General features: G+C 44.9%; 1 protein-coding gene across 2 annotated transcripts in view; it reads right to left on the bottom strand.

Moving 5' to 3' along the window:
• Positions 1-24,928, bottom strand: part of LOC142589978 (3-phosphoinositide-dependent protein kinase 1-like) — a 36,162-nt gene extending 11,234 nt beyond the window's left edge. The window contains exons 1-12 of one of the 2 annotated variants that reach the window (XM_075701745.1): positions 24,209-24,928; positions 19,500-19,697; positions 15,075-15,117; positions 13,604-13,750; positions 12,874-13,018; positions 10,642-10,736; positions 9,853-9,958; positions 7,456-7,524; positions 5,484-5,580; positions 3,569-3,745; positions 1,638-1,958; positions 973-1,131 (exon numbers count right to left, since the gene is read on the bottom strand). In XM_075701745.1, the coding sequence (XP_075557860.1) occupies positions 973-1,131; positions 1,638-1,958; positions 3,569-3,745; positions 5,484-5,580; positions 7,456-7,524; positions 9,853-9,958; positions 10,642-10,736; positions 12,874-13,018; positions 13,604-13,750; positions 15,075-15,117; positions 19,500-19,697; positions 24,209-24,235 (1,584 nt within the window). In that variant the 5' untranslated portion in view covers positions 24,236-24,928. The remainder of the gene's footprint in view (positions 1-972; positions 1,132-1,637; positions 1,959-3,568; positions 3,746-5,483; positions 5,581-7,455; positions 7,525-9,852; positions 9,959-10,641; positions 10,737-12,873; positions 13,019-13,603; positions 13,751-15,074; positions 15,118-19,499; positions 19,698-24,208) is intronic. The other variant, XM_075701747.1, reaches the window with a different exon arrangement.
• Positions 24,929-25,135: the final 207 nt, after the last annotated feature.

The raw sequence follows: 25,135 nt of genomic DNA, 5'->3' as shown, positions 1-25,135 counted from the left end.
AGCAAACTCCCTCGCTGCAATCTTATTAGACTATGTACTGCCTTAAAAGAAAAGCTACCTTTAATGGCGACTGTACGTGTGAGCAGTTGCATGCGAATGTCAGCGCAGCAGCGCCGTTTTGGTGCCGTGCGACGCCCGTCGAAAGCTCGCATTGTGCCGTGAGGCACGGCCGCAACTCCATTGCCCTAAATCGCCATTAGGAAGTCTCCTGTGAACAGAGTTTGCGGGTGCCCGTGTGACAGGGGTCTTAAACTATCCATTAGTGGTGTACTTCAAAGCCACATACGATACATCGAGTTTGTCCGCTTTGGATGTACCATTAGATGCAATTTGCAGAATTGCGGTATCATTTTTTTATAGCCGAGTTACATAGCTGTAAGCTTGGTAGTTACGTATTCTAAAAATTGGCAATTTCTTAACATTTTTTTATAAGTGCAAGAAACTTCATCAAATTCGGTGCAGCGGCTGTGGAGAAAAACAATGCCTCTGTTCCCATGTATTTCCAAAGGAGACCACAAGCTAAACCATCCTCTTAAACCGTGTTCACCACATTGCGAAGTGTTGTTCTTGACCTCACTCAGCCCAGGTCCTGCCTCTTCGAGGAGCAATGTGCAACTGACGGTGGGGCAGGCAGGCGTGGGCGCACACGTATGCATGCGCACACATACACACACACACCTCCAACACCTAACCAGCTTCCCACACTTCACAGACACATTTTTCCACTTCGACCCTCCCAATGCTCACACGAAAAGGATTTGCTGAAGGCGGCAGGCAAACTTGGGTGGCTTCGGCTCTCGCCGGCATGCCCTTTTGCCGTCAACTTTCATTTCCCTTTACCTTATCACTCCTACATTTCAATTAAAAACAACAAACAAGTTTCCTCTAGGCTTTCCTCGGCTTCATACACTAGTTGCGAACACTCCCCGTCCCGCGTTAAAGAAACCAAAGAGACAAGTGAAAAGCACGCACGCTCACCGTGTGTACGAAGAAAGTCTTGAAGTTCTTGGGCTCGGGCCTGAGCTCGGTGGACCACGGTATCTCGCCCTTGAGCACCATGGCCTGGGGGTCCACATAGTATAGGTGGGGCCCCGTCGTCAGCAGCAGCATCCGCCGACGCGCAAACAGGCCCTGCTCGTCGAGGAGGCATAGTTGTAAACTGAGAAGGCTGCATCGTACCCTATGCCACCAGGTGAAATAACATCCGATTCCCCCATAATCTGAAGAGAACCCCGCAAGAACATCTGTTCTTGAATCCCAAGCAAGACATTCAAGTAAGTGTAGATGTCTTTCAAGAAATATATTTCCCGCGCTAAAGAAATTTTGAAAAGAACATATAATACTACACTGTCAAAACAGCCCCTCCGAGTCGTATCTTTGTCCCACAACAATAATCACCATTTGTCCTGTGTTTCGTTTCTTGAAAACTCGGCGCTCTGCTAGTGTCCTGCCAAGAATGCTACGTCATGCTGACAACATGCTTGCCGTTCGTGATAGGGCACACAGCTATCAAGAAGGAAACACATGCAAGACTGACGATGCTAATTGTGGTGGGACGAAGATGCAAGCGTGAAACTGTTTTTCACGGTGTGTGAACTGAGATACAAAAGGCAGGACGCTGTCAGAGGTGCCCTTGCCTTGCGCTTGTCGACGAGACCTTGCTTGAGGATGAGGTTGCCATGGACAAACTTGTGGTACGGATTCGACTCGGACTGCTTCTGGAGCCGCCGGCTGTGCTCCTCAGGGCCGAAGTCCAGAATGTGAAGCTGCGTCCGAGAAATGCGCTGCTGCGGCTGTGTTCGTTGTTGTTGCTGTTGTTGTTGTGGCTGCTGTTGCTGTTGCAGTGGTTGTTGGGGAGCCACGGTCGGCGAAGAGACAGGTGTGTCGTCGTCGAAGGCGAGGCCCAAGAGGCGCGTCATCTGCTTGTCGTCGAGGCCAGGCTCCAAGTCGTCTGGGACCTGAGTGGAATGCAGCAAAAACAAAACGGAGAAACAGTATTGGAGAGAGAGGCAGACCGGATATTTTGTTCAGCCAGGCGACAAAGAAGTTGGAGCAGGTAAGGTTGCTGCTTTGAGCTGTTTTAACTGTTCTCCCATAGTTTCAGTTTCTCATAACGTTATGTCAATGTCAGCATTCTAGCCTTTTGAATTGCATATTTATCAGTGTGCCATGACCCTCTTGCTTGGGCTACAAGGCCTGCAGCATGATGTAAATAAAACAAATGAAATATTTCTATTCCCCCCGACCCCCCTCCTTTTTTCTGTTGATTGCAGATTCAAAGCGTTGCAAACACTAGAAAATATACCAGAAAGCATCACAGCGCCTTATTTACTGTAATGCTCATTTTTACATATAAGTTTCAGTTTCAGTACCCAAGAGCTTGCTGCATTCCCCATGATTGCCGACATGGCGGCCACATGCAAATACAACCAGAAGAAATGTACAGTGCTCACAGAATGAAACGCGTCAATTTAGGGCTAAGTAATGTGCATACTTTCGTTTCAACCGGCTGCAGATCGTGTCACACCGACGTAATGCCGGCGCGTACGCTTACATCGGAGTCCTCGTCACCTTTGGTGACCAAATTCCTAGCGACATGACATGGTGCTCTCGCATACTTTGCCCATATGTAGGGTTCTACTAATAAGTCCTCCGTGTCCCATTTCATTCCGTGAGCACTGTACATGGCGCTTTCGCGCCCCCCCCCTTTCTTTTGTGATCAGCAACATCAGAAACCTAGGCTTATTGCTACACGATGTTGGCCAATTTTGGCTCTGTGTCTCGGTGTAACAATTTCAATGACACGAGGTCTAGCATTTCGAAAGTGAGCTTAAAATAAATTTTTTTTCCCAACCTTTATATTTGCCAGGTGCCATCCTTTCCCGTTCAAGGAGCTGGTACAGTAAAACCTCGTTAATTCGGATTTCACGAGACCGAAAGAAAGATGTCTAAATTAGCCGAGCGTCGAATGATCGAGAGCATCAAGGAAACAATAAACAAATGCCTACTACGTCAACATGCTTTTATTTACTGAACGAATCAGCAAATCCTGTTTCTATTTCGCACAAAAGCAGAGCAGAAGCTGCAGTTATCATATCATGACTGATTAGCGCTCGTAGCAGCAGAGGCCTGGCAACTTCCTTCGCAGCATGGCTGCTATGCGCAACTTCATCTGAGACGCTTTTCATGTGCGAACACATCCTGATTATTTTTTTCGCCAGTGAGCTGCTCGCCAACAGCTTGTCCATCCATCGCGATAGGGCCAGCGCTCTTCATCCTCGACAGCTTTGCACAGAGTCAAAACGAAACTAATGTTTGTCGCAACCGCTGCAGACGAAACCATGGCTGCTATACACGATCATGGACGACTATGCAGTCATGAAGGTATGCGGCCGACACGGTGTCGTGCGCGGCCGTAAATTCTAGAATAAAGGGCCCCCTTACGTAATGCCAGTGGGCCCCTGAGCACGAAGTAAAATAAAATTGGACACTTCCGTGGTACCGCTGGAAGCCAAATGAGGCCGGCACCAACAGCTACGCAAACGTCGGAAGGGAGAGGTCAACTTACGCAGTAGTGGGAGCGCAGCTCTTCGTTGCTCGACGTGCCGGGGAGGAACGGGAGCATCTTGGGCGGGTCCATCTCGGGCAGCTTCTCCCACCGGACCTCGGTGAAGAACTCGTGCTGCTTGAGCGTCGGGTAGCCACCCGTGGTCGCTGCACCCAACCGCTGGTTGGGGTCGAGCACCTGTGTGCACACCGTGTCGAGAAAGACGCATCATCACACGTAAAAAAAAAAAGCGAGACAGCAAGATTGTAGAGGATAGAGAAAATTGTAGATGTCACTAATTGTAACACTAACAGCAATAACTTGAGAAGAAGAACCGAAGAGCCCGATTCTCATTAGTCGCAATCACACGAAGCCAACAGAAGATGAAACCAAGGAAAGCACAGGGCAAATTACTTGTTTCAATCGAAACGTTGAAATGATAGTGTAATGGGAAATGAAAGTGCGTGTAAGTGGATGAAACTCTTACCAATTGAGCTACATGTGGCATGCCACTTCCCCATCCCCTTTCTTGGGTATTATTACGTGTACTAGATTTAGCCCTGGGAGCACCAGTCAGTGCCGCAACTCAAGGCCATAGAAAAGATGGCAGAAGACGCGGTTTTAACAGTGTTGCCGAGTTTTCCCTAAAGAAGAACTTACTAATGCTACAACGTACTTTACACAGTTCTGTTAGCACTAGACTGAAACACAATTACAGTAGGCCCTGCTTCATTCAAATTTATTTGCTGAACACTGAAGCTGGCCACGAGAATACATAAGAAAATGCATGGTTGCATGGTACAAAAATCGTATCCATACCTGACATGGGGACTCAACTCTCCGCCAGTGATGGTAACTTGGCAAGAAAGTTTCTAAATTTAGTCAGTTTTTAGTCACATTAACAAAAACTTCGCTTTTTTTGAGTATTAGAGATATTTTCAGTGATGCAGAAAGCCCATAAAACGACCGAATGAAGTTTTGCAATGAGCTTCGGCCAAGTACAATGCCTTACCCGCCATTCAAGCCCAAGGGATATAGGGGCTTCCAATTTTCACTACTCCTGATGATGCACTGAAGAGCGCACTGCTAAGTCATCTAGATGCATTAAAGTCACTTCTCTAGGCAAAGTGCGGTCTGAAGATCTGACATTGTTTGAGAAAATTGGCAGATGTCTCCCCCTTATCACGTTTCGAGTGCTGACTTGACACCGCAAGAAGTGATTTAAAGCTACATCAAAAAATATTTAGTAAGGAAAACGTGGAAATTATTCATTCGCAGCAAGTCATCCGTCATTATCATTACTTGTTGATTTCTGGAAAAAATGATGTGCTCAGGGCCAGAACCTAGCAACTTTGACAAAAAAAGAAAGTTACCAAAACTGCTTCGCACTACATCAAATGACTCTGTAAGCTTTTTTTCCTGCATGGCTGCACGACCATGGCAGCCACCGCAAAGGCCAAACTCAAACCAATGTTTACGAGCCTGGTATCCTACAGCTCCTTCGTGTCTCGACAAGTGAAACTCATTTGGTTTGATTCGGTTTACCTGGCCACGTCAGTACACAATGAACTACGTCCTAGTGGTGAGGACAATTTTAGCAGTTTGACTAATCCCGCCACACCCAGGTAATGAAGACGGCAACGAAAGAGACAATGCAGTAGAATTCCTACATTACATAACGGAGCACACATGACAAATATTACTGAACAGAAAATCCAAAAGGAACAGAAAACACAAGACATGATTTCCTTTAACAGCATCCCTTGGATAAAAGATGCAAGAGGTCATCCATCAGTTTGAGCCCTTCTAGCATGCCCGGTGCACAAAAAAGCAGCAGTTGCAGACCACAATTTTAGTATGTGGCCATGAAATAAACCAATGTTTTCTATGTCTTGTCATGTGAGAGGCAGGGTTAACTGTTAGATGTTAAACTTACCAGGAGGTTCTCTACAAGGCCCCTAACCACAGGGTTGAAGCCATCGGGAAACTCGTACTTCAACTTCAGAATCTTCTGGAACGTTAAATACTCGTTCCTGGGCAGACCAGAAGAACAGAACGCAGGAGTTTTACAGATAATCCTACAGCTGCGACTGCTACAACATGGACCGAGCAAACAATTTCAAGAGCTAGTCAATATTGTAATACTACGCACCACACATTTGAACAATAGCCAGTCTCTGGTTATTTAAAAATAAGGAATCGGAGACAAAATTATAATTTATATCTGACCAAGCTCACAGTACCAATGCAGCAATCATAAGTGTAAGTACTAATTAACCACATTCGAGATATTGTGGCACTGGGGGGGGGTCATATATGATGCGTGCAAGTACAGTCAACGACTGAATTTTCTGCACCCAAATTTTTGGACATGCCTGATATTTCGGACGTCTTCGCAGCACCGCCACGAGCCCCATAGAATCAATGTATAAGGACATCTGAAGTTTCGGACGCTCGAACCCTCCGCCGTCCAATTTTCCGGACTTTTTGACGCGATGGAAGGTCCTTTGGCTCCTCGCGCAGCGCCCTTGCGAGAAAAATCGACTTGCAGCCGAAGCATATCACCCGCTTTGAACCACAACTAGCCGAATCTAGCCGTCACACACTGATTTGGTCTGGCCACGCTGGCTGTGTTCAGTGCCGCACTTCCGCCACCGGCGGAGTTTCCAGAGCGGCGCCATTTTGTTTGTTTGCACAGGCATGCGCAGGCCACGTTTTGGCGAGCATGGTGTGTTGTTGTGCTGTTGTGTCAAGTGTGCTCTGCGACGCTAGGCCTAGGTGCTTCGACGCTCGTCAGCGAACTCCACTGTTCACAACTTGAGGATTTTGCTCGCCTTCGATGGCCCCCACTCTGTCTTTGTCATCCTCGCCGATGGCATTGAAGCGCGGAAAGGAGTACCGTCGGTTTGTTGTTGACAGTCTGTTGACGCTGACAACGAGCTCGACTTCTGCGCACAACTGACTGACGAGGAAATAGTCCATCAGGTTGTGGGGGATTCAGAAGACTCCGATGTTGAAAATGAGGAGCCAATGCCTGCGCCGCCTACAAGCGCCGAGTTGACGCGAGCACTGTTGACTCTTTCATCGGTGTACAGTGCTGACATTACCCTTGCTCAGATCGAGGCGAATATGATCGCATGCAACCGGAACGCCATCCAAACAACAATCGACAAGTTCTTCAAGCCACTGGAGCAATAACACCGGCTGCCTGACGATGCACATGTACATAATAAACCGGCAGTCGGCTGCATACAGAGTTTTTGAATGCCTCTTTTTAAAGCCACTTCACTGATGCTTTGGCAGGGTTTCGGAAGCCTGGTACTTCACCCTTTATCTCTAGATTCGAGAAAAAAAAAAAAGATGCGTTTTTTTGCATGCATTGATTTTTTTCGGACAGCCTGAATTTTCTGACGTTTTTACGTTCCCTAGAGGGTCTGAAAAGTCGGTCGTTGGCTGTAGTACTCAAAGCATAACCATTTTGCTAAAATCTGTGCGATGCACCAGCTGCAAGAGATAAGCAGCCATAATCTGCAGCAAAATGCACTGCCATTCTAGTTAATGCTGCATGGAAAGCTGTTTTCGGAACATTTCGGCACAGACGACACATGTTTCGGCAACGCACAAGCCATGCCAAAGTGGCGGTTGCCCTCGCTGGGAAAAAGCTTAAATGCAGGGATTTCAAATGAAAATTTCAGGTCAACAGTGTGCACTGTGAGCTCGGTTCTCTTGCGCGTAGTACACCCATACTGGCCCCTCTACTCTCAGTTACAGCGACAAGCTCAGGATATTTGGGCGACAATGTCACGAGTCCTCCAATTAGTAGGGATGAAACGACAGGGTCGCTACGTGGGGTGAAAACAACCAAGAAAAAAAATATACACACATATATAGATATATACATAGCTTACGATGCTCGAAATGGAGGCAGGCCGGAAATCATCTGGTAGACGATGCATCCCAGAGCCCAGAGGTCGGTGCTGTTTGTCAAGAGAAGGAATGCAAGAGAGGGAGAGAGGGCAAAGAAATCAGGGGTGACGAACTCGCAAAGCTTTTTGTTCCCAAGAGGCAGCTTTAGGTCAGGAGCTTCTATCTGAATACATGGGAACGAAGAAATCTGTTTTCTCTGCAACTACTGCACCGACATTGATGAGGTTTGTTGCATTTAAAAGAAGTATGAATCTAGGGACTCTAGGAAGCAGATGTTTTATTTAGGCTGTCGATGCTTGCACAAACACTATTGAAAACTGCAAATCTGAAAAACGACAGAAACTGCAGTATCAAGTGTGCAACTCTAACCCGGCAAAAAATAGTAATTATTATTATTATTATGTAAACTGCGCCACTCTAATGTTTAGTTCTAATTTGTCAACAGCACTTCTGCTTGACTGACTTCTGCTGCAGAGCCAGCTTAAGAATCGAGAAAAGGGCCTACAGCAAGATAGAAGCTCCCCTACCAGACGCGTTTTAGGGCTTAAAAAATTTCTTTACGTCTACAGGGAATGCAAGTAAAAGAAAATGGGGAAACACTGCACTGTCCCCTGATATTAAGCACAATACTTGGCAACGACTCATATGTAGTGGTGTGCGAATATCAAAACTTTCGAATACGAATACTTAGCAGTGAATACCGAATAATGATATGCACATGCATTTATTGGCAAGTCGGTTTAATTTAACATGTTGAAACATTGCAATTACATTATAATTGGTAAAAAAGTTTAACTAGCAAACTGTTATACTAAAGAATGCATATTTTGCTCGTGTTAGCCATGGAAGATTGAGTAATTTTCGCTAGTTTTCCGTTCTCGCCAACCTGTGCCTTACTATATACCGCATCAATTTCCCGTAATCTCAGAGGCATTTCACCCTGTAACAGTCGTCACTCATTGCATTTGCTTTCAAGCAATGAGCTCAGAAGGAGGGAGGGTGGAACTTGCAAGAAAAAGTGCACCCCCGCTGTTCAAACCATGCACCTTGCTATTGAAAGGCTGGCTTTCCTGCCGAGCTTAGACCTCCAGTGGCTAAGCATGTTTTACAGGTGAAATTTCACCTGCATCACAAAATTATCGGAAAATTCAGCCCAAAGTCAGACATACTTTCTTAGATTAGATAGAAGCAAATGCTAAGAACCATGCTTGCTTCCCCGCAGTCGGCATTATATTTGATTTGGTTCGAATACTCGTACCCAACTGAATGTTCGAAAATTTTTGAATACTTAGTTTTCTAATCAAATGCGCTTATTAAAAATATAATATTCAATAATATTCTAAATTTTTGAATATTTGCGCATCCCTATTAAATGTAATAAATTATATTTAGGCAAGCATGGGAATGGCATGAACCAATCAACACACTTTGTAGTAGAGTGCTGCCAAACAACAATGCAACCAGCTGGACTGTGATAGCACAACCGTTTTCCACAAAAATTTCAATTGAAAAAATTAATTGTTGGATTTTTTTTTCATGCCAAAGTCACAAAGTGATTATGAGGCATGCCGTATTGGGGAACCTCGGACTGATTTTGGCCACCTGGTGTTCTTTAACACACACCTAAATCTAGAACCGCATGAGCATTCTTGCATTTCACCCACATCAAAATGCGGCCACTGCGTCCTTTACCTCAGCAGAGCAACACCATAACCAATAAGCTACTGCAGCGGAAGAAAATGTTCGTTTCACGACCGCCCCCCCCCCCCATGAAAGAAGCAGTACAAAATCAAGAAAACTCAGCTAAAAAAAAACTCGCTAACATTACATAACGTGAAGGGTGCATTCACACCGGCCACTGACAGAGTTCGCATGACCGACCGCAAGAGGTGACCAAGCAACAGTTCAAGGTGACCGATGTTCACACCAACACGTGCGATTGGCCTGTCACCGCACGGAAGTGCCTCGCAGTTGTTGCTGTTCATATCAGCCCTGTCACGGCCACATTGTATACCAAAAGCAAGACATCCTACTACCATGCCACTGATTGGTTCACTAGGTCTGCGACTGCAGCCGCACAAATGAAAAATCGAGCAGCAGGCGACTGACCCAAAACGGATACTTTCATCCGAGGCGACCATTTGTGGCCGGCCACGTGACCATGGCGAGTAGCTGATGTGAATGAACTCGAATAGGGAAGAAGGAGGAAAGCGAAAGCCATTCAAATGTGGCAAGCTTAAAATTACAGAATTTGCCCACGCTCAAAGCTAGCCGCTGGCGCAGACAGCAACTAAGAGTAGAACAACGCATTTCACAATTTTTTTTTAAAAATCAGACGGAGATTGGGAAGGAAGACGGTAACAAGCTGGACAACAAACCTGGGTGAACAGCTCTTGTCCGAGAGCATCTCCGGGGAGACGTACTGTGCCGTACCAACGAACGAGTTGTGACCATTGAGCTCGATCTCCCCAATGTCCACCTCATCTGGAATGAGCAAGACGTACCAGTTAGGAGGAAGGTTTAGTTCGGGGACTCCTGCCTAAATACACGGGAACAGAGAAACTGATTTGCTTGGCAACCCCCGCACTGACTTCGATGAGGTTTGTTGCATCCCTGAGAAAAAGTGAAAATCTAGTAACATTAGGAAGCAAATTATTTATATAAATAAGTAACGATATCACAATTCTGCAAACTGAACCTATTCACACATCTAAAGGAAACAAACAGATGTATTATGCACAGCTCTGAAATATGCTGCTAATTTGTGGGTACGACTTTAGCAAAACCCTTGTAAACATCGTAACGGTTTTAAGCAAGCTGTAAGCTCATATCACATTTGCCCCACTTTAGGTGCTCCTAACAAATGCAGTTTACAGAACTCCAACATCTATTTTCATTGCCATGTTCCAAATCTAAACACCGTGCCCTGCCTCATTCTTACATTTTCCAACTTATCAATTTTCGACACTCTTGTAAAACATATGAGGTTCTAAATCGAAACTTTGCTCCTAACGATTGCTAAAATGCAACTTTCATTCTCAAATGCAACAAATTTCATATACACATCAGCGCAGCGGTTGTCTCGTGAGAACGTTTCTGCGTTCGACACGCATTTGAAACAGCCACAAAGTTCCGAACGGCCCGTAATGTAAAGAAATGTAACTCACCACAGAACTCCCTCGAAATAATCTTAGCAGAGCCAAAATCTGTGATCTGAATGTGCATTCGTTCATCCAGGAGAATATTCTCTGGTTTAAGGTCCCTGCAGAGAAATGCAATGCCTTAGTGGGATTACAAGTGCTCCTTTACAAGTATTAAAAGAAAAACAAAGAGAAAATATTGAGTAGCAACTGCCGGCGATGCCTGTCAATGCAAGCTAATAGCCGAACGCTTGCAGAAAGCCTAAACGCTTTATTGAAGGAATGATGCGCATGAAAGCGTATATTTGTCGCAGTGAGCATATTGAAAAATGGGCGAGAAGAGCCAAGGAAAGTTATCTGCATTCGAATAACTTGAGCCACACATTTGTTATGTTACTATGTTACAGGTGAATCTCGGTAATTCGAACTCGAAGAGGTCAACAAAAAATTTGTTCGAATCAAATGCAGTTTGAACTGAAGGAAGCTCATTGAATTAAGGACTTGTGCACAGCACCGCGTTAGGCGGTGCATATTGTGCACTGAGCTAACATAAGTGAAGAGTTCCGGCAGTGTGGATTCATGGTAGCGTGCGTCGCGCTGCCGTACGGCCTGGTCGGAAGCGTCGCTGTGAGAATTGGCGTGCTGCTGAGAACACAGCCGGCAGCGCGACATGTCCGAATCAACCATCGCAAGCGTTCCGAATTGCCGGCCCGTTGTTTCACATCGAAATGCACATATTTTTTTTTACAGGGGCAGGGCATCAAACTTCAAGTTAAGCAGCTTCAACTCAACGAGAGTCCACTGTGCCGCTCTATGGAGACACGAAAACAAGAGACGACAGCAAGGCCGCGTGGCAGTTCTCGCACCTGCTTGCCGTTACATCAGGGGTTTCGACGGCGTCTGCTCAAGCCTAGTTAGGTTTTCGCTAGAAAAAGATTGACTGCAATGTATATTCTAAAGGAGCAAAAGATCGAACTTTGCGAATTTCAAGAAGCTTCACCGAGCCACCACTGCTCATATAAGAAAAAGAAGAGCATCGAAATCCACGTCACGACAACACATACCAGCGCTGAGATATCGGTCTGAACTTTGGAAAATCAACCTTGACCTTCATTTCTTCTCCTATAGATCAACGTTTTTGCCCTCCAAGTTAACGAACACGGGAGTTTTGAAAGTGTTCTTGCAACCTAAGCCTGATTTAGTGTTTTTCCTTTAGTATCCCTTTAACGACATAGACAACTTAGGAAAAGTATATAATTTCAGATTCATGAAGCATCTTTCAAGACTTTTGGTTTCATTAATATTTTGCAGAAAAGTGTTAATTACAAGCGGGGAGAAAGAAAAATAGGTGGAAGATTCCCTCTCCTAGATCATGCGAGCAACCTATGTCACCGGCACGTCAGCATTACGGCACAAATATTAATGTGTTTTTGCGTGTTTAAGCCTTTTCTCGGCTGAGGAGGTGCGAGTCAAAATGTTAACTAGTAGTTCTAAGCAGACACTCTACAAAAAGTGCATTGCATCATGGGCAGCTAGCGCGGTCACTCCAAGGTAATGTTGTCACCCATCGTTTGTTTTTGCTCCTTTTCTGCCTCATCAATTATTCGATGTGCGGCGAGACTGACTTTTTTGGTGTCGCAGATCTGTAATTTGTCAATCTAATTTAACGTAGTATTTTTCTTTATAGTGCCTTGAAAGGAACAATAGTGAAACCTTCAATACACCCCAAAACGATTTCAAGGCACTTCGTACCAAGACTCAGTGGTGGTAGAACACAATAAAGCGTGGCTGCCAAGGTGAAGTTTCCGAGAGCATGGCAAAAGACTCACATTGTGATGCAAACTCCAGCTGTAAGCCAAAGTTTAAATATTCAAACTCCATTAAAAATTTACATATACACATATACACCATATCAAGCAAAAACTGATGTGTAGCACAGGATATGACATTTTGTATAGGGTGTCTTCCCTAACAGTGTTGAAGTTTAGGACCACCTATCGTGCCACCCATTTGGTATTTTGGTCAAATGTAAAATATAATCGGAAGAAAAAAAGGGACTTAGTTCAAGATGTGCTCAATGGTGGTAATCCAACTTGCAAGTACGACAGGCAAGTTGGATTCTGAGGCAGCTCAGCTTTCTGGAAATGCAGGTTGCATTTATCTAAAGTGAGCCTTAAGATATTCATCACATCGATATGTTGTGTAGCCTACAGTCAGCAGCAACCGCGGGGCAGCCACTCCAACAACCACGTTCCTCACCTGTGCACAATGCCTAAAGAATGGAGGTGCTCTAATGCCGAGATGATCTCGGCCGTGTAGAATCGCGTCACGTCGACATCAAACGACCCATACTTGACAATGTGCGGAAGGAGCTCCCCATTTTTTGCATAGGTGACCACGAAATCTGCAGGGTCCCGAGGTCAAGGAATGCAAAACATAGTAATTCGGAAGTGTCAATGTTCTTTAAAATCCACTGGTTAAAAAGAAAACCATATTTCAAACAATCAGGTAATATGTTAAGGCATGAAGCCAAGGAATGTAAGGCAATTAACTGAGGTTTTATATGAAAAGTAGAAATAATAAGGAAAAAGGAAATGAAAGCGGGCAAACTGACAACTTGCTTTCAGTGGGAGTCAAACCTGCATCTTCCACACGGCAGTAAGAAGGCCAGTGTTTATTAAATGTCAGTACCAATCGTACGTCTCCTTCTTAACTCGTTAACTGCGACTCAATATAACTGTATAACTCGTACTGTAAGCAAGCAAACACAAATTATGGTATTACGGGAGGTCCCACAGCAACGAACACTCAATTCCGAGAAAACATTTATTTGCACTGCCATGACGATGCATTAATATTAGTAACACTAAACTCGCCATGGATGGGGACGCGCAATTTCTCTCTAGGCAACATTACAAGGAGCCACATCTACAGCACCTCACTCTGATTAAATAGAAAAGAAAAACACAAATAAAAACGAGAAGGATACAGAGTTTGTTTGCATCGTGGAACGTGGAGTGAAGGCGAATGAAGAACGGGTGCGGCCGAGCGCTCAGTATCCGGAGGATCTGCTTCTCGCGCATGATGGCCCGCTGCTTCTTCTCACGGATGATGTGCTGCTTGTAGCACACCTTGACTGCGGGGAGAATGAAGAAAAACAACCCATGAAATCTTGCAATGCAGTGCATGAAGTCATGTCGCGACAGCCAACGGAAACCGCTTTCGTAACTTTCGGCTGCCAGTTCAAACACCGAACTGTGTTGTCGCACACAGCCGGTATAGCCTCTGCGAACAAATAAACGGGTGCTGACAAGGAGCACTGAAGAGGTTGAAATCCGTTTGAGACTGGTAAACTATTGTCACGTCATGGCAACGGTGGAGATACAAGGCAAATGCCCAAAACTGTGAGTCATGAATCTAACTCTTTAATTGCATAAACTTGTGCCCAGAAAAGTATTTTACACTCAACACACAAAGATAGCAGTAGAGCACAGTCACTGAAGTCTGACCTACGAGTCAAGTGCGTCGGCCATTTATACGTGGCTTGTCGTAGTCAATTCCAGCATAATCACTGCAACTCGCATCCGTCCCAGAATGTACTACACTGCTATTCACGTTGCACACACAATCTTATTAGACAAGATCATTTCGCTACAGAATTGGTGACAACATTCGGGAAAGTTCCAATACTTGTAGGCATCAAACGATAACTTTGTAACAGGGGTTAGCCAGTGAAAAAAAAAAACGGTCACTGGATAAAGATAAACAACGTACGCGTGTCGCTATTTATCCAAAACACTAGGTTGTGGAAAATTTTGGCTGATTATTGTGGAAGGAAATTAAGGGCTTTCTTCAATTCCATGCCCAAAAACATCAGCTCCTGTTTACGTCAGTGTGAAGTCATGATTATTTGGGTATTTTCTTGAATTGGGCTACTTTGGCAAAGCAAATTTTCTCATAACTTCAGCATCTCTGGTTCTTTTAGATTGCAATGTAGCCCTCCTTTAATGACTAACAATTAAAATTTAAAAACTGCACAAGTGAAAGAAATAGTAAACGGAGTCACTGCACCTAATGTTTAGAAATTTGTGCTTTGCAAGCAGGTTTATGAGGGTCTATAATGCAGTAGGGATGCCAAGGGCGCCATCACCACAAGAGTGTGACATCATGGGTGTTATACTCGAATTATTTCTTCCGTGCTATCTCAAGCGACTGCACCAGTAAGTCAACGTATACAGCTCGAAGCACTTCGGACACTGTGTCAAGCTAGTTATCTTTGCATGCTGCCAGGTAGTCTGTTACAATGTCCAAAAACACTGAAAATTTTTAGTCACTTAGCTACATGTGATCGTTCGCTTTATCAAGGTTAGACTGTATTACGCTTCCTTGGCTTAACAGGCACAAGGACAGTGCAATAAGTGCGTTACTAGAAAGAGACAGCGAGGACATGCCGCACTCACTTGCATATTCCTTATTGGTACGAATTTCCTTGGCCAGGTACACCTGCAGAAGACAAAGCAGACGACGCATAAGAACTAGTCGTGATGAATACAAGCACATATAATCCGCTCAACAGTGTTAAAGAATCAAAGAAAACAAACACAAGCATGCACGAGACTGGCAACGCTTTCAAGTTGATGTCTTATGTAGGGGTATGTGAATATCAAAATCTTCAAATATGAATTTAATACAAAAACTTAGCATTGAATATCGAATCGAATATCAAATAATGACATCCACATGCATTTACATTAGCAAGTTCGTTTATTTTAACATATTGGAACATTTCGATTATATTGTCATTGGTAAACAAAATTGACATAATAAGCCGTTATACTAAAGGATTGTGTATTTGGCTCGTGTTAGCTTTGGAAAATTAAGCAATTTCCGCTAGTTGTCTTATTATACTGCATCAATTTCCTCGCAGGCATTCAACCCTGTACCAGTCGTCACTCATCGCAGTGGAAACTGCAAACGAGCGCACCCTAGCGGTTCTCAAACCTGTGCTCTTTGCAACTGAAAGGCTGCCTTTCCTGCACAGCTTCGATGTCCAGTGGCTAAGCGTGTTTCACAGGGGAAATTCCGCCAGCAGCATGAGATTGCCGCAAAATTCAGCACAAGATCAGACACACTTTCTTAGGTTACGTAGGAATAAACGCTAAGAATCATGTTTTCTCCCCCACGCTGCAAGCAATACATTCGATTCATTCCGAATATTCGTATCCAATGGAATATCCTAAAATTTTCGAATACCTAGTTTTCTAATACGAATATTAAAAATATGTATTCAACAATATTCCAAAGTTAAGAATTTTCGCACACCCCCAGCTTTATTTCATTTGATTAGTTCAAGTCGTCTGTGCCATCTCGACGACATGCACATAGAGCTGCGTTCTTATGACAGACTAATGCTCCCAGAGTGCTGCTTCTGCAATGTACAGTGGCAACCGAAAAACAGTTGCACAAGTCACCGGTAATCGGAGCGTAGAAATTACACTACCCGGCACAGCAGCTGACGACGTGCTGATAGCAAAAGCACTCGCGTTCATACCACACGAAAGTGCGGTTCAGTAGACGGTTGCAGCTTGGGAAGGAATGATTGCTAGCTAGGACACGGAGGCAAGATAAAAAGAAATCGCGGCACAGATTAACGATTGCTCGGACGAGGCTGTAGATAACTGCCTTCTCCTCCGCACTGCAAACACAGGAAAGGCACCCTTACTCGCTTGCCTACTCCTGCACGGGCGGTGGGAGTACATTGCAATTTTGCCGCTCCCAGTTGCCGGTCATTCATGCTTATCTTTTCTTCATTGCCGCTGTACTGCCAGCATCAAAAAGTTTAGCCGGTGTGAAGCTTTACCTCGAATGCTCCTGTCTGATAAACGGGAATGGAGAAATTGTTTTTCTCAGCTGCACCAATTTTGATAAGGTTTGTTACATTTCAAAGGTGGAAGTCAAAATCTACCAAATGCAGGAGGCAATTTAAAAATTTCAGAACACCCAATTATCAAAGTTTACAAGTTTAAGTCGGCAGTTAAAAAAAGGACATCACATCGTGTAAAACTGCCTTTGTTGAGAGATCCCAAGCAGAAAAAATTGATGCATTATGCACAGCTCTCAACTATACCCCTAATTTGTGATGACTTTTGTAAAAATTTCGTACACATCGCAGCCCTTTCATGTCAGCTGCAAACTCGTACATCACACTTGTCAACTTCAGGTTGTAACAGGTAGAGTTTACAGAACTGTGATATCTCTTTTTGGTAATGTCCCTATGAATCTGTGAACTCTGTTCTTGAGTCTTCTAGAAAGTACCGAATTTTTAGCAATTTTGTTTAAAAAAATATTTAACATTTTAAATCAATATTTTGCTTCTTACACTCAGTAGAATACCGCTCTCTCCTTCAACAAAACAAACTTCACTCAAGTTAGCTCAGTGATTGTCTTAGCCCTTCTGTGTTTCGGATGTACTTAATAGAGAGATTGGAGTTCTCTCAGAGACAAAGCTCCTTAACAGGGCTGAAGACAAAAAGAACTGAATATTTTCAGAATATGGGCAAACAATCTAGAATTTAGATTTGCAGTTAGTAACAGTGTCTGAAACCCTACCCAGAATTGCATTCTTCGCTGACTGCAGGCCAAAATTGTGCATTAAAACAGGTTTTATTGCAGTAGCAATTATATATGGACACCCCAAGTGAATTTTCACCAACATCGTCGCCGTGAGGTTCCGTATATATTAGGTATGTATGTATGCTATATGCCGTGCCATGCTGTATCACATGCGGTATGTGCGAGTTATATTGCCACACCATTCTATCACTAAAATTGCTCATACTAGGTCTCAAATTCTTGACAAAATTGTTCCTCAGAATTTTTCAGAATTGCAGCCCGCAGACAGATGTCACGAAACAAGACACCGACAGCACATAATTATCAACGCTTGCTTTTATCTTAAATATTCTTAGATTTAAACATTAGAAGTGTGAAACAATAGCGGGGGCACAACTTTTTAGCGATGCCTTTTCCCGACGCTAATGCCTTTCGTGCTTTTTCGCGTTCGTGAGTGGTCAAGAGACGCTATGCCCTGGGCAGAGCTTTGAACGCGGCCTCTCACGAACGCGAAAAGCACCGAACGGCATCATTACAAAATCATGGCACAGAGCTCACACTTGAAAGTCGTATAATTTTATTGGTGAGGCTGGGCGCTACCTCCAAGATCAGTCCAGGAAAGAAGTTTGAAACATACCCGGTGCAGAAAAGTAGTGGTAAGGACGCTAAGGAAAACGCTGGCCCCAATTATAAACATTAATAAAATTGTCCGATGGAAGGATTCAAACAGAAGAACCCTAAACACAACAGCCCGTTTTTATGTAGCCAGCTTACGTTTACTTCAATTCATACCGTCTAACACTTCGTGTAATATTCTAACGTGTTGCCATTGTATTCATTGCTTCACCGTTATGGCAAAATTGTGATACCCTTTTGCAAGCTCGAAGGACTGTACAACTTCAATGGCAGCACTGCTAGGCAAAAGGAAGGCCGCCCAAATGCAGCAAATAATCCTGAAGTCACTCCTTTTTATCATAAGTGAGGAGATATCTTCATACGAGCGGTGACAATGCTTGTCAAGGTTAAGTAAACAAAGTGAACAGATAAAGTCAGACATGTTGGCTGTTGGACGGAAGTTTGTTTAAACAAACAAACAAAACACTAATTCATTCAGACACGGATAAGACACGACATGATAAAATACAAGAACCAAACATGCATGCAAGGGCTGCGAAAAGCTGAAGAGATAAGTGTCCGTATACATGTGCAACCAATTCATAAGGTACTGAGAGATAATCCCTTTTTTTGTTGTTGTTTGTTTGGCTTTTTCGCATGTACAGATAACCTTCGTGATAACACTCACATTATGCCCCTGAGCATATTGCAAGCAATCACGGATGTTATCTAAAGCCAGAAAGACAGGGACCAATGCAGCTCACAACAAAAGGCTTCCCAGATGTTAAGCCAGTTTATTTCTCGCAGTATAGTTCTTAATCTGCCCTTTCGCCTGGCAAAGAATAATTCCATAGAAAATATTAAAGTAGTATTATGAGCAATAGTTTGTTTAGTCTGTTGCAATATCTTTTTCTTTTAATGGCTCGATTCACATTCATTAAGTTCGGCAAACAGTTGCACTACAGGCAACACACCAGATAATTTTTTTTCCTTGTCTAGTTCTGGTTGCGAGTACAGAGTTTTCTAGCTAAAATGCATTCAGCAAACGCTCAATGACGGGCAGCAAGCACCATTTGTTGGGTTAGAGCAGGATCAGAGGGGAAGGACTAAAGCAAGATCTCCCACTGCAATGGTATCACACAGATAGCACACGGCTATCCCAAGGTTCTCCTCTGTTTCCCATTTGATCGGAGTGGCCTGGGCAAGTTCCGCACAAAGCCATAGGTGGCTTGAGAGGTGAAGCTTGCTTTCAGTGTTCTGCCTGGTGTCATCCACCTATTGCTAAGAAAGCTTCTGCAAAACATTTTCTTTATTTTTCGCAGAATATCCTCATTTGCAGTGCATCTTGGCAAATTTATGCACTAAAAAACCATTGTTTCCTTCAGGCTTATTTTTTTGTTGTCGTTGGTTCACAGTTAACAGTCTTCTAATGTTATGCAATTTATGCCTAATTAATGCATAAATGTGCAATTAAATGCATAATTTATGCATTTAATGTTGTGCAAATTTATGCAATAAAAGATCATTGTTTCCTTCTGGCTTATTTTTTGTTGCCGTTTCACACTTAACAGTCTTCTTAGAGTCTTCTAATGTTGAAAGAGGGAGAAAGGATTAAATTTATTACCATAACAAGGAGGAAGGAAAGGGGGGGGGCTTACCATGGAAAATGAGCCTTCGCCAATGAGCTTGCCAAAGATGAAATCATTGGCACACATCTTGGCAGGCTGCTTGGACTCCTCGCCACCATCCTTGGACAACGCGGCTGCAGCTCCCGTCGAGGCAGCGGCCCCAGTGACGGGTGTCGGCATCGCGGTGGTTCCGGCTGGAGGGGTTTCGGCAGATTCTTTCACGCTCCTCTACGAACCAAGGCGGGGGAAGTAAACAACAGTTAAAAGGGTCCGTAAGGAGAAACACAGTACAGATCGATATAGCACTGTTTCAAAAAAATTTTTTTTTTTCATTTCACGGTAGGAAGTTGATTTATAAAAAAAAAATGAAGACTGAGTTTCCACATTCTAAATTTCGCATCTGAAGCCCTTGAAGCTGTATGTCAAATCGATGTCAGAGATTTGCAAGTATTCCCTCGTTTCATTTATTATCACCCTGAAGGCGCATAGGCATCTCCATTCCCATGTATTGAAACAGGAGCTCCCTATCTAGTAGTTGCATCTAATATCTAGTAATAGCAGTAACTGATTGGGTCTATCATGCCACCCATGGGCTATGAGACATGCAGTGGTGCAGGGATTCGAATAACCCGCCGCAGTAGCCTATTCACTCAGGACCATGAGTTCCACGACCATGAGCTCAGGACCATCAGTTCAACATCAGTGCACGTCGATGCGAGTGACATGCAAGAACGCTTGTGCATCTGGAACACCAGGCAGTCAAAATCACATCGGAGTCCCCCATTAATGGCATGCCTCATGACCAGTTCGTGGCTTTTTGCACGTAAAACCCCCGATAATCTTCATTTTGTCCGAGATCCAAATCAACTCCGACCACCTGCAGTTCTTCAACGGGCACTCAAGTGCACAGGCATGGTTAGCTTCTGAACCACTGGCATCTGCACTTTTGACGCGCAGGCACCGTGGCTTAAAATAAAATCTGACATTGTGCTCAACAAGTGCGCCCCCTTTTTTTATCAGTCAGGATTGATAGGAAGAAACTCGAGTTATCACACGGAGTGGCCTTCTAGTGGCTTTTAATTCTGAAAAGTAGACTTTCATTGCATCTCTGATAGCACGCTACACTCTGTACATTATTTCAAAGCAACTGTAGAAGCATGCGAACCTGCACTAGTTGGTTCTGGTTTGCTTTCGGACAACAAAACAGTGCAACAAAGACAAGCGGAAGGAATGAATGGTGCTTTGTGGCATGCATGTCCATTCCTTCCATCTGTCTTCTTTTTGTTTTGCAGTGTTTTGTCGTTCAAAATGGCACTGAAACGAGAGTTTTGCGTGCCATATATCTTGCACCACATACAGCAATGGTTAACTTAAGATGGGCTAGTTGTCTTATTGTCAATGTCACCTAAAAATAGTGTGCAAATAAAGGACACCACAAGAGAGACACAGGCCTGTGTTGTCGTCGTCCTTATTTGTGCCCTATTCTGAACCGATACAGAAGTGACCTCCAACACATGGTCTTCTATTGAACTAACATTTCTACAAGGACAAGTCAGCAGGCTTCCCAAGTCACACTGTAACTTGCTTTTGTATTTTCTTCTCACTTCAAACGTAGTGAACCACATATCTTAAGACTTATCATGCACAGCTGAAAGCTTCACACAACTATTCTATAATGAATGATATGAACAACGATCTTTAAAAAAAATGCTGTGTCTATGAAAATGCTTCTGTATAATGCTACATGCAAAAACTAGGACACGTGAAGCTCGTGGATACTGAAATTTCAATTTATCCCCGCTGTGCCGTGAACTGTAAATGAAAATAAATTGATTTACCATAGCACGATCAGAACGCAAATGACCAGAGAGCGCTCGCAATCGGAATATTATCGGCTCATCGGAGAAAGCGAGTTGACACTGACACCGCTACGAATTTATCAGGCAATGATTACACCTAAAGGTTAGTCATCACCTCGGTTATCAGGCTAGGTGGGAATGATATGGCTTGCGCAAGCTTGAACTATGTGATCCAAGCAGGAACCACTTGCTGGGCAAGGGGAGCATTATTACATGTCACACATGCATTATTACAGCGTCTGCTTTTGACGGAATCTAGCGTCACATCTTGACAGGGAACTTGTCGCTTTGTCTTCTTTGATGGATGCCCAGCATCATCGTCGTCGTTGTAGTAGTAGTAGTAGTCCAGAGAAGTAATAGTTTGAGTGGCAAAGTGTCTGTAAAATCAGTGAAATCGTTTTGCAGCCGGAGGAAAAGCTGCAGCTGCACACTTTTTTTTATATATATATAAAAATGCATGACGATGCCTGCACAGTCCTGCTTGTGTTATAACGCAAGAGTTGTTTTCGCACTTTTTGCCTAACTATAAATACTTTATCACTGGCACATTTCTTCCCTTCTGTGTATAGTCGCTCTGTCACTGTCAAAACCTACCACTCTTGCACATATTTCTGTGCGTTTCTGGAGCTGATGTACTCTTGCTTTACTAACTACACGTATTACTCTAAACCTCCCCTTACTCAATGCTCCCTCTGCAGGACGTTTGAGGTATTAGAAATAAATAAATAGATAAATAAATAAAAAGGGTCAGTGCCATAGGTAGCATGGGTGAACAGAGACTAGTCCAGCCCAGTCTATGTGCCGCTCTGCGCGGTTAGCGAAGATATGCTGCACTAAAGTGGGAAGTTGGGCGAGTTGGTAACACTTCCATAATGGGAACAGCGCGAACCAGACGACGACGGAGTTAAAAGGACACAGGACAGCGCCTGTCCTGTGCCCTTTCACTCCGTCGTCGTCTGGTTCGCGCTGTTCCAATTACGAATAACGAAAACAGCTGGAAGATCAACGGAACGTTCAGGTCGACATCCGACCGGCGAAAGTGGTGCGGGCTCTTTTTTTTTTTTTTTTTTTTTGCAAAAGCAGTAACTTATATAGTACGCTGGAACAAGAAATAAAGTCGGCAAACGCCGGCGCACCGGATGTTGGAACTGGCAATTATGAATGACTCGCACGCGCGCGCTCTACGCTTTACGGTCTGGCACCAAATAAAGGAACATGAATAAATAACGGTGGGGGGGGGGGGGGGGGAATGAAAGAAAGGGCGAATCGGGACAGGCTCCGACAGGACTGCGCATTTTCGGACCCGACGACGCACTGTCCGTTGGAACATACATTCTTATATGTGTTCCTTTTATTTTTCCCTCCCCTCCACCCCCTCAACGTCAGAAGTAACAAAAAAAAAAAAAAAGCACGCACAGGGCTCGCTCAACAAGTCTACGCCGTCAACGACGTTATTTACGCCGTTGTAAACGCAGTAGTCCGTCTGCTGTTCTTCGCCCTGAGACTGATGCACGCAAATCGATAAGGAGGTGTCGGTCACGACCCGCGGGGTCGCTTAAAAAAAAAAAGAAAAAGAAAACATTCCTTCGTCGAAGCGAGAGTTTGTAGTGGTGTCGAAAGTCGTCAGCGCTCGGCGAGTTTTCGAAACGATACGGCAATCATCTGACTCGTGTTAGAACACACGGAAGGTACCTTAATCTTCCCGTTTATCGCTTTTTTTTCTTTTACTTCTTTTTCTGTTTTTAGAGTCCCATACTGACGTCCATATGCACACCTTTATCGCAGGCTCCGTCCCGAAACTCATCCACTTGAGAAAAAAAAAAAGATCGAGCTTTTAAGATGGACCAAAGCGCCGATTGAGTGACAATACGAAGCGATGCCTCTGTTCATCGTACAACTTATTTAGATCGAATTCGTTTACTTTGTGGATAACTTCAAACCCTAAATCAAGCACAGCTAAGCACTTTACTATATCGGGGTTGATTAGGCCAACACATTCGTATACAAGCGTAACAACACATCGAATAGCGCGATCGGCGAATTCATTCAAGACTGTCGGCCGAATTCGAAAAGTTTTTATCATTCGTGAGTGATGCACGCCGAGTTCTCAGCAGACTTCTCAACATCGCGATTTACATGACTTCACTACTTTACGAACACCTCTAGCGCAATAACTTTTACGTGAATAACGGGCCCTGATCCGCTAACTGCACACAACAGCGAGGAAATACATGTGTACTCAACGCCTACGCTTTTTTTTTTAAAGCGAAGCAAAACAATGCTACGCGCTACGGCACGAGACAAAGTTGCACACATACACATGTAGCAACAACAGCTCGAGCGATACATGGTTTCAGCGCGCCGCCTTTTGTTTCTTTTTTTTTTCTTCTGCTATATTCGCGAGAACACCGTAACCGAGCTCGATTGTTCGGTTTCTGACGCTGCCGGCGGCAAGTAAACAGACCGGGCTACAGGACCTTCGAAAGAACCCCCTCGCAACATTCCCGAGCTCGGAGAAATAACACCGAAACAACATAAAACGCCACGGCGGCGGCTTTCGGACGGCGACAGCCACGCTAAGCGGCCGTGGGGACTTTCCCCGAGCGAAGTCACAAACAACCGAAGCCGGGCCAGCCGTCCGGCCCGCCGCTAGACAAAGGTCAGTGACATTCCTCGTTAGGCCTAACGCAGAGCCAGCCCTTCCCCACCGCCCTTCCAAACTCCCGCCGGCTACGCCAATGATCGCCGGCAAACGACGTGGTTGACGCCGTAGCCCCGGTTACGCAGGGTAGTCCCGAAACCCCCGGGGCTACCCCCCGGAGGCGATGGGCTTAAAAACAAATGACGCAACGACGCCCACCCGATATTCGTACTACTTACCTCATTCGAAGGAGCCTCAGCGGACATTCTCCGGTGGAAGGGGGGGACGAACGGGCGCTTGGGCAAGCGAACGAAACCGGCGTCCCTTCAAACCACTAGCCGCTGCAAGAATTCATGATCGTCGCGGCGGAGGGTGTTCCAACGCGAAGACGACCACGACGTCGTCCGACTGACGAGACTCGAGCGTGCGAATGGACCACGCACCACGACACCGCGCGCACAACACAACACGTACGGAGGCAGGAAATTCACTTGGTGCGCCGGTGTACTGCACCACCACACCCGAGCACGCATCCGCACCAACACCCGCCACGAAAGAAGAAGAAAGAAATGGGAACGTCTTCGCTTCTTTCTTCGCCGCGCGTGCTTTCAGGTTACACGAATGCCGGACCGCCGCGGCATGAATGAAAAATTCAACACCCCGAAGCCGGACAAGCAGCGGCGGCTGCACAGAGTTTGTTGGTCTGTGGCGGCGGCTTCGACGGTGCGGTCGGTGTTGCCAGAGGAAGGAGTGCGATGCGCGCTGCCAGCGGCGCGGTCGTTCTCGTCAGACTGCAACGTGCCGAGGGGGTGCCGAAGGAGCACTGAGCTTGCTGGCGCTGTATTCTTTGTGTTTTTGCCTCGACCGTCAGCGCGAGGCGCCGGCCGCCGTCCAGACTGTGCGTCATCGGCAGTGCGTCACGCGACCGTCATTTGGGAAGCACATGTTTTCGCTACGTCGGGCCTCTCACGACTATTCGTGTGTGTGCGCGCGCGTCGGGGCCCTCAGTAACGACAACATCACTTTTCACCGTTTACCAAAACTCTTTCCGCTAACAAATTGTCCTGTCGTCTACAAACGACAAATAAAACCGTTTCTTTCTAAATCTTTCACAACGTACAGGCAATTTTAGTTTTGCTTTCGTCCCTAGATGACGCTACAACACG

This window comes from Dermacentor variabilis, chromosome 8 (assembly GCF_050947875.1).
Source record: "Dermacentor variabilis isolate Ectoservices chromosome 8, ASM5094787v1, whole genome shotgun sequence".
Taxonomy (NCBI): domain Eukaryota; kingdom Metazoa; phylum Arthropoda; class Arachnida; order Ixodida; family Ixodidae; genus Dermacentor; species Dermacentor variabilis.
This window is presented reverse-complemented; position numbering and strand designations above follow the sequence as displayed.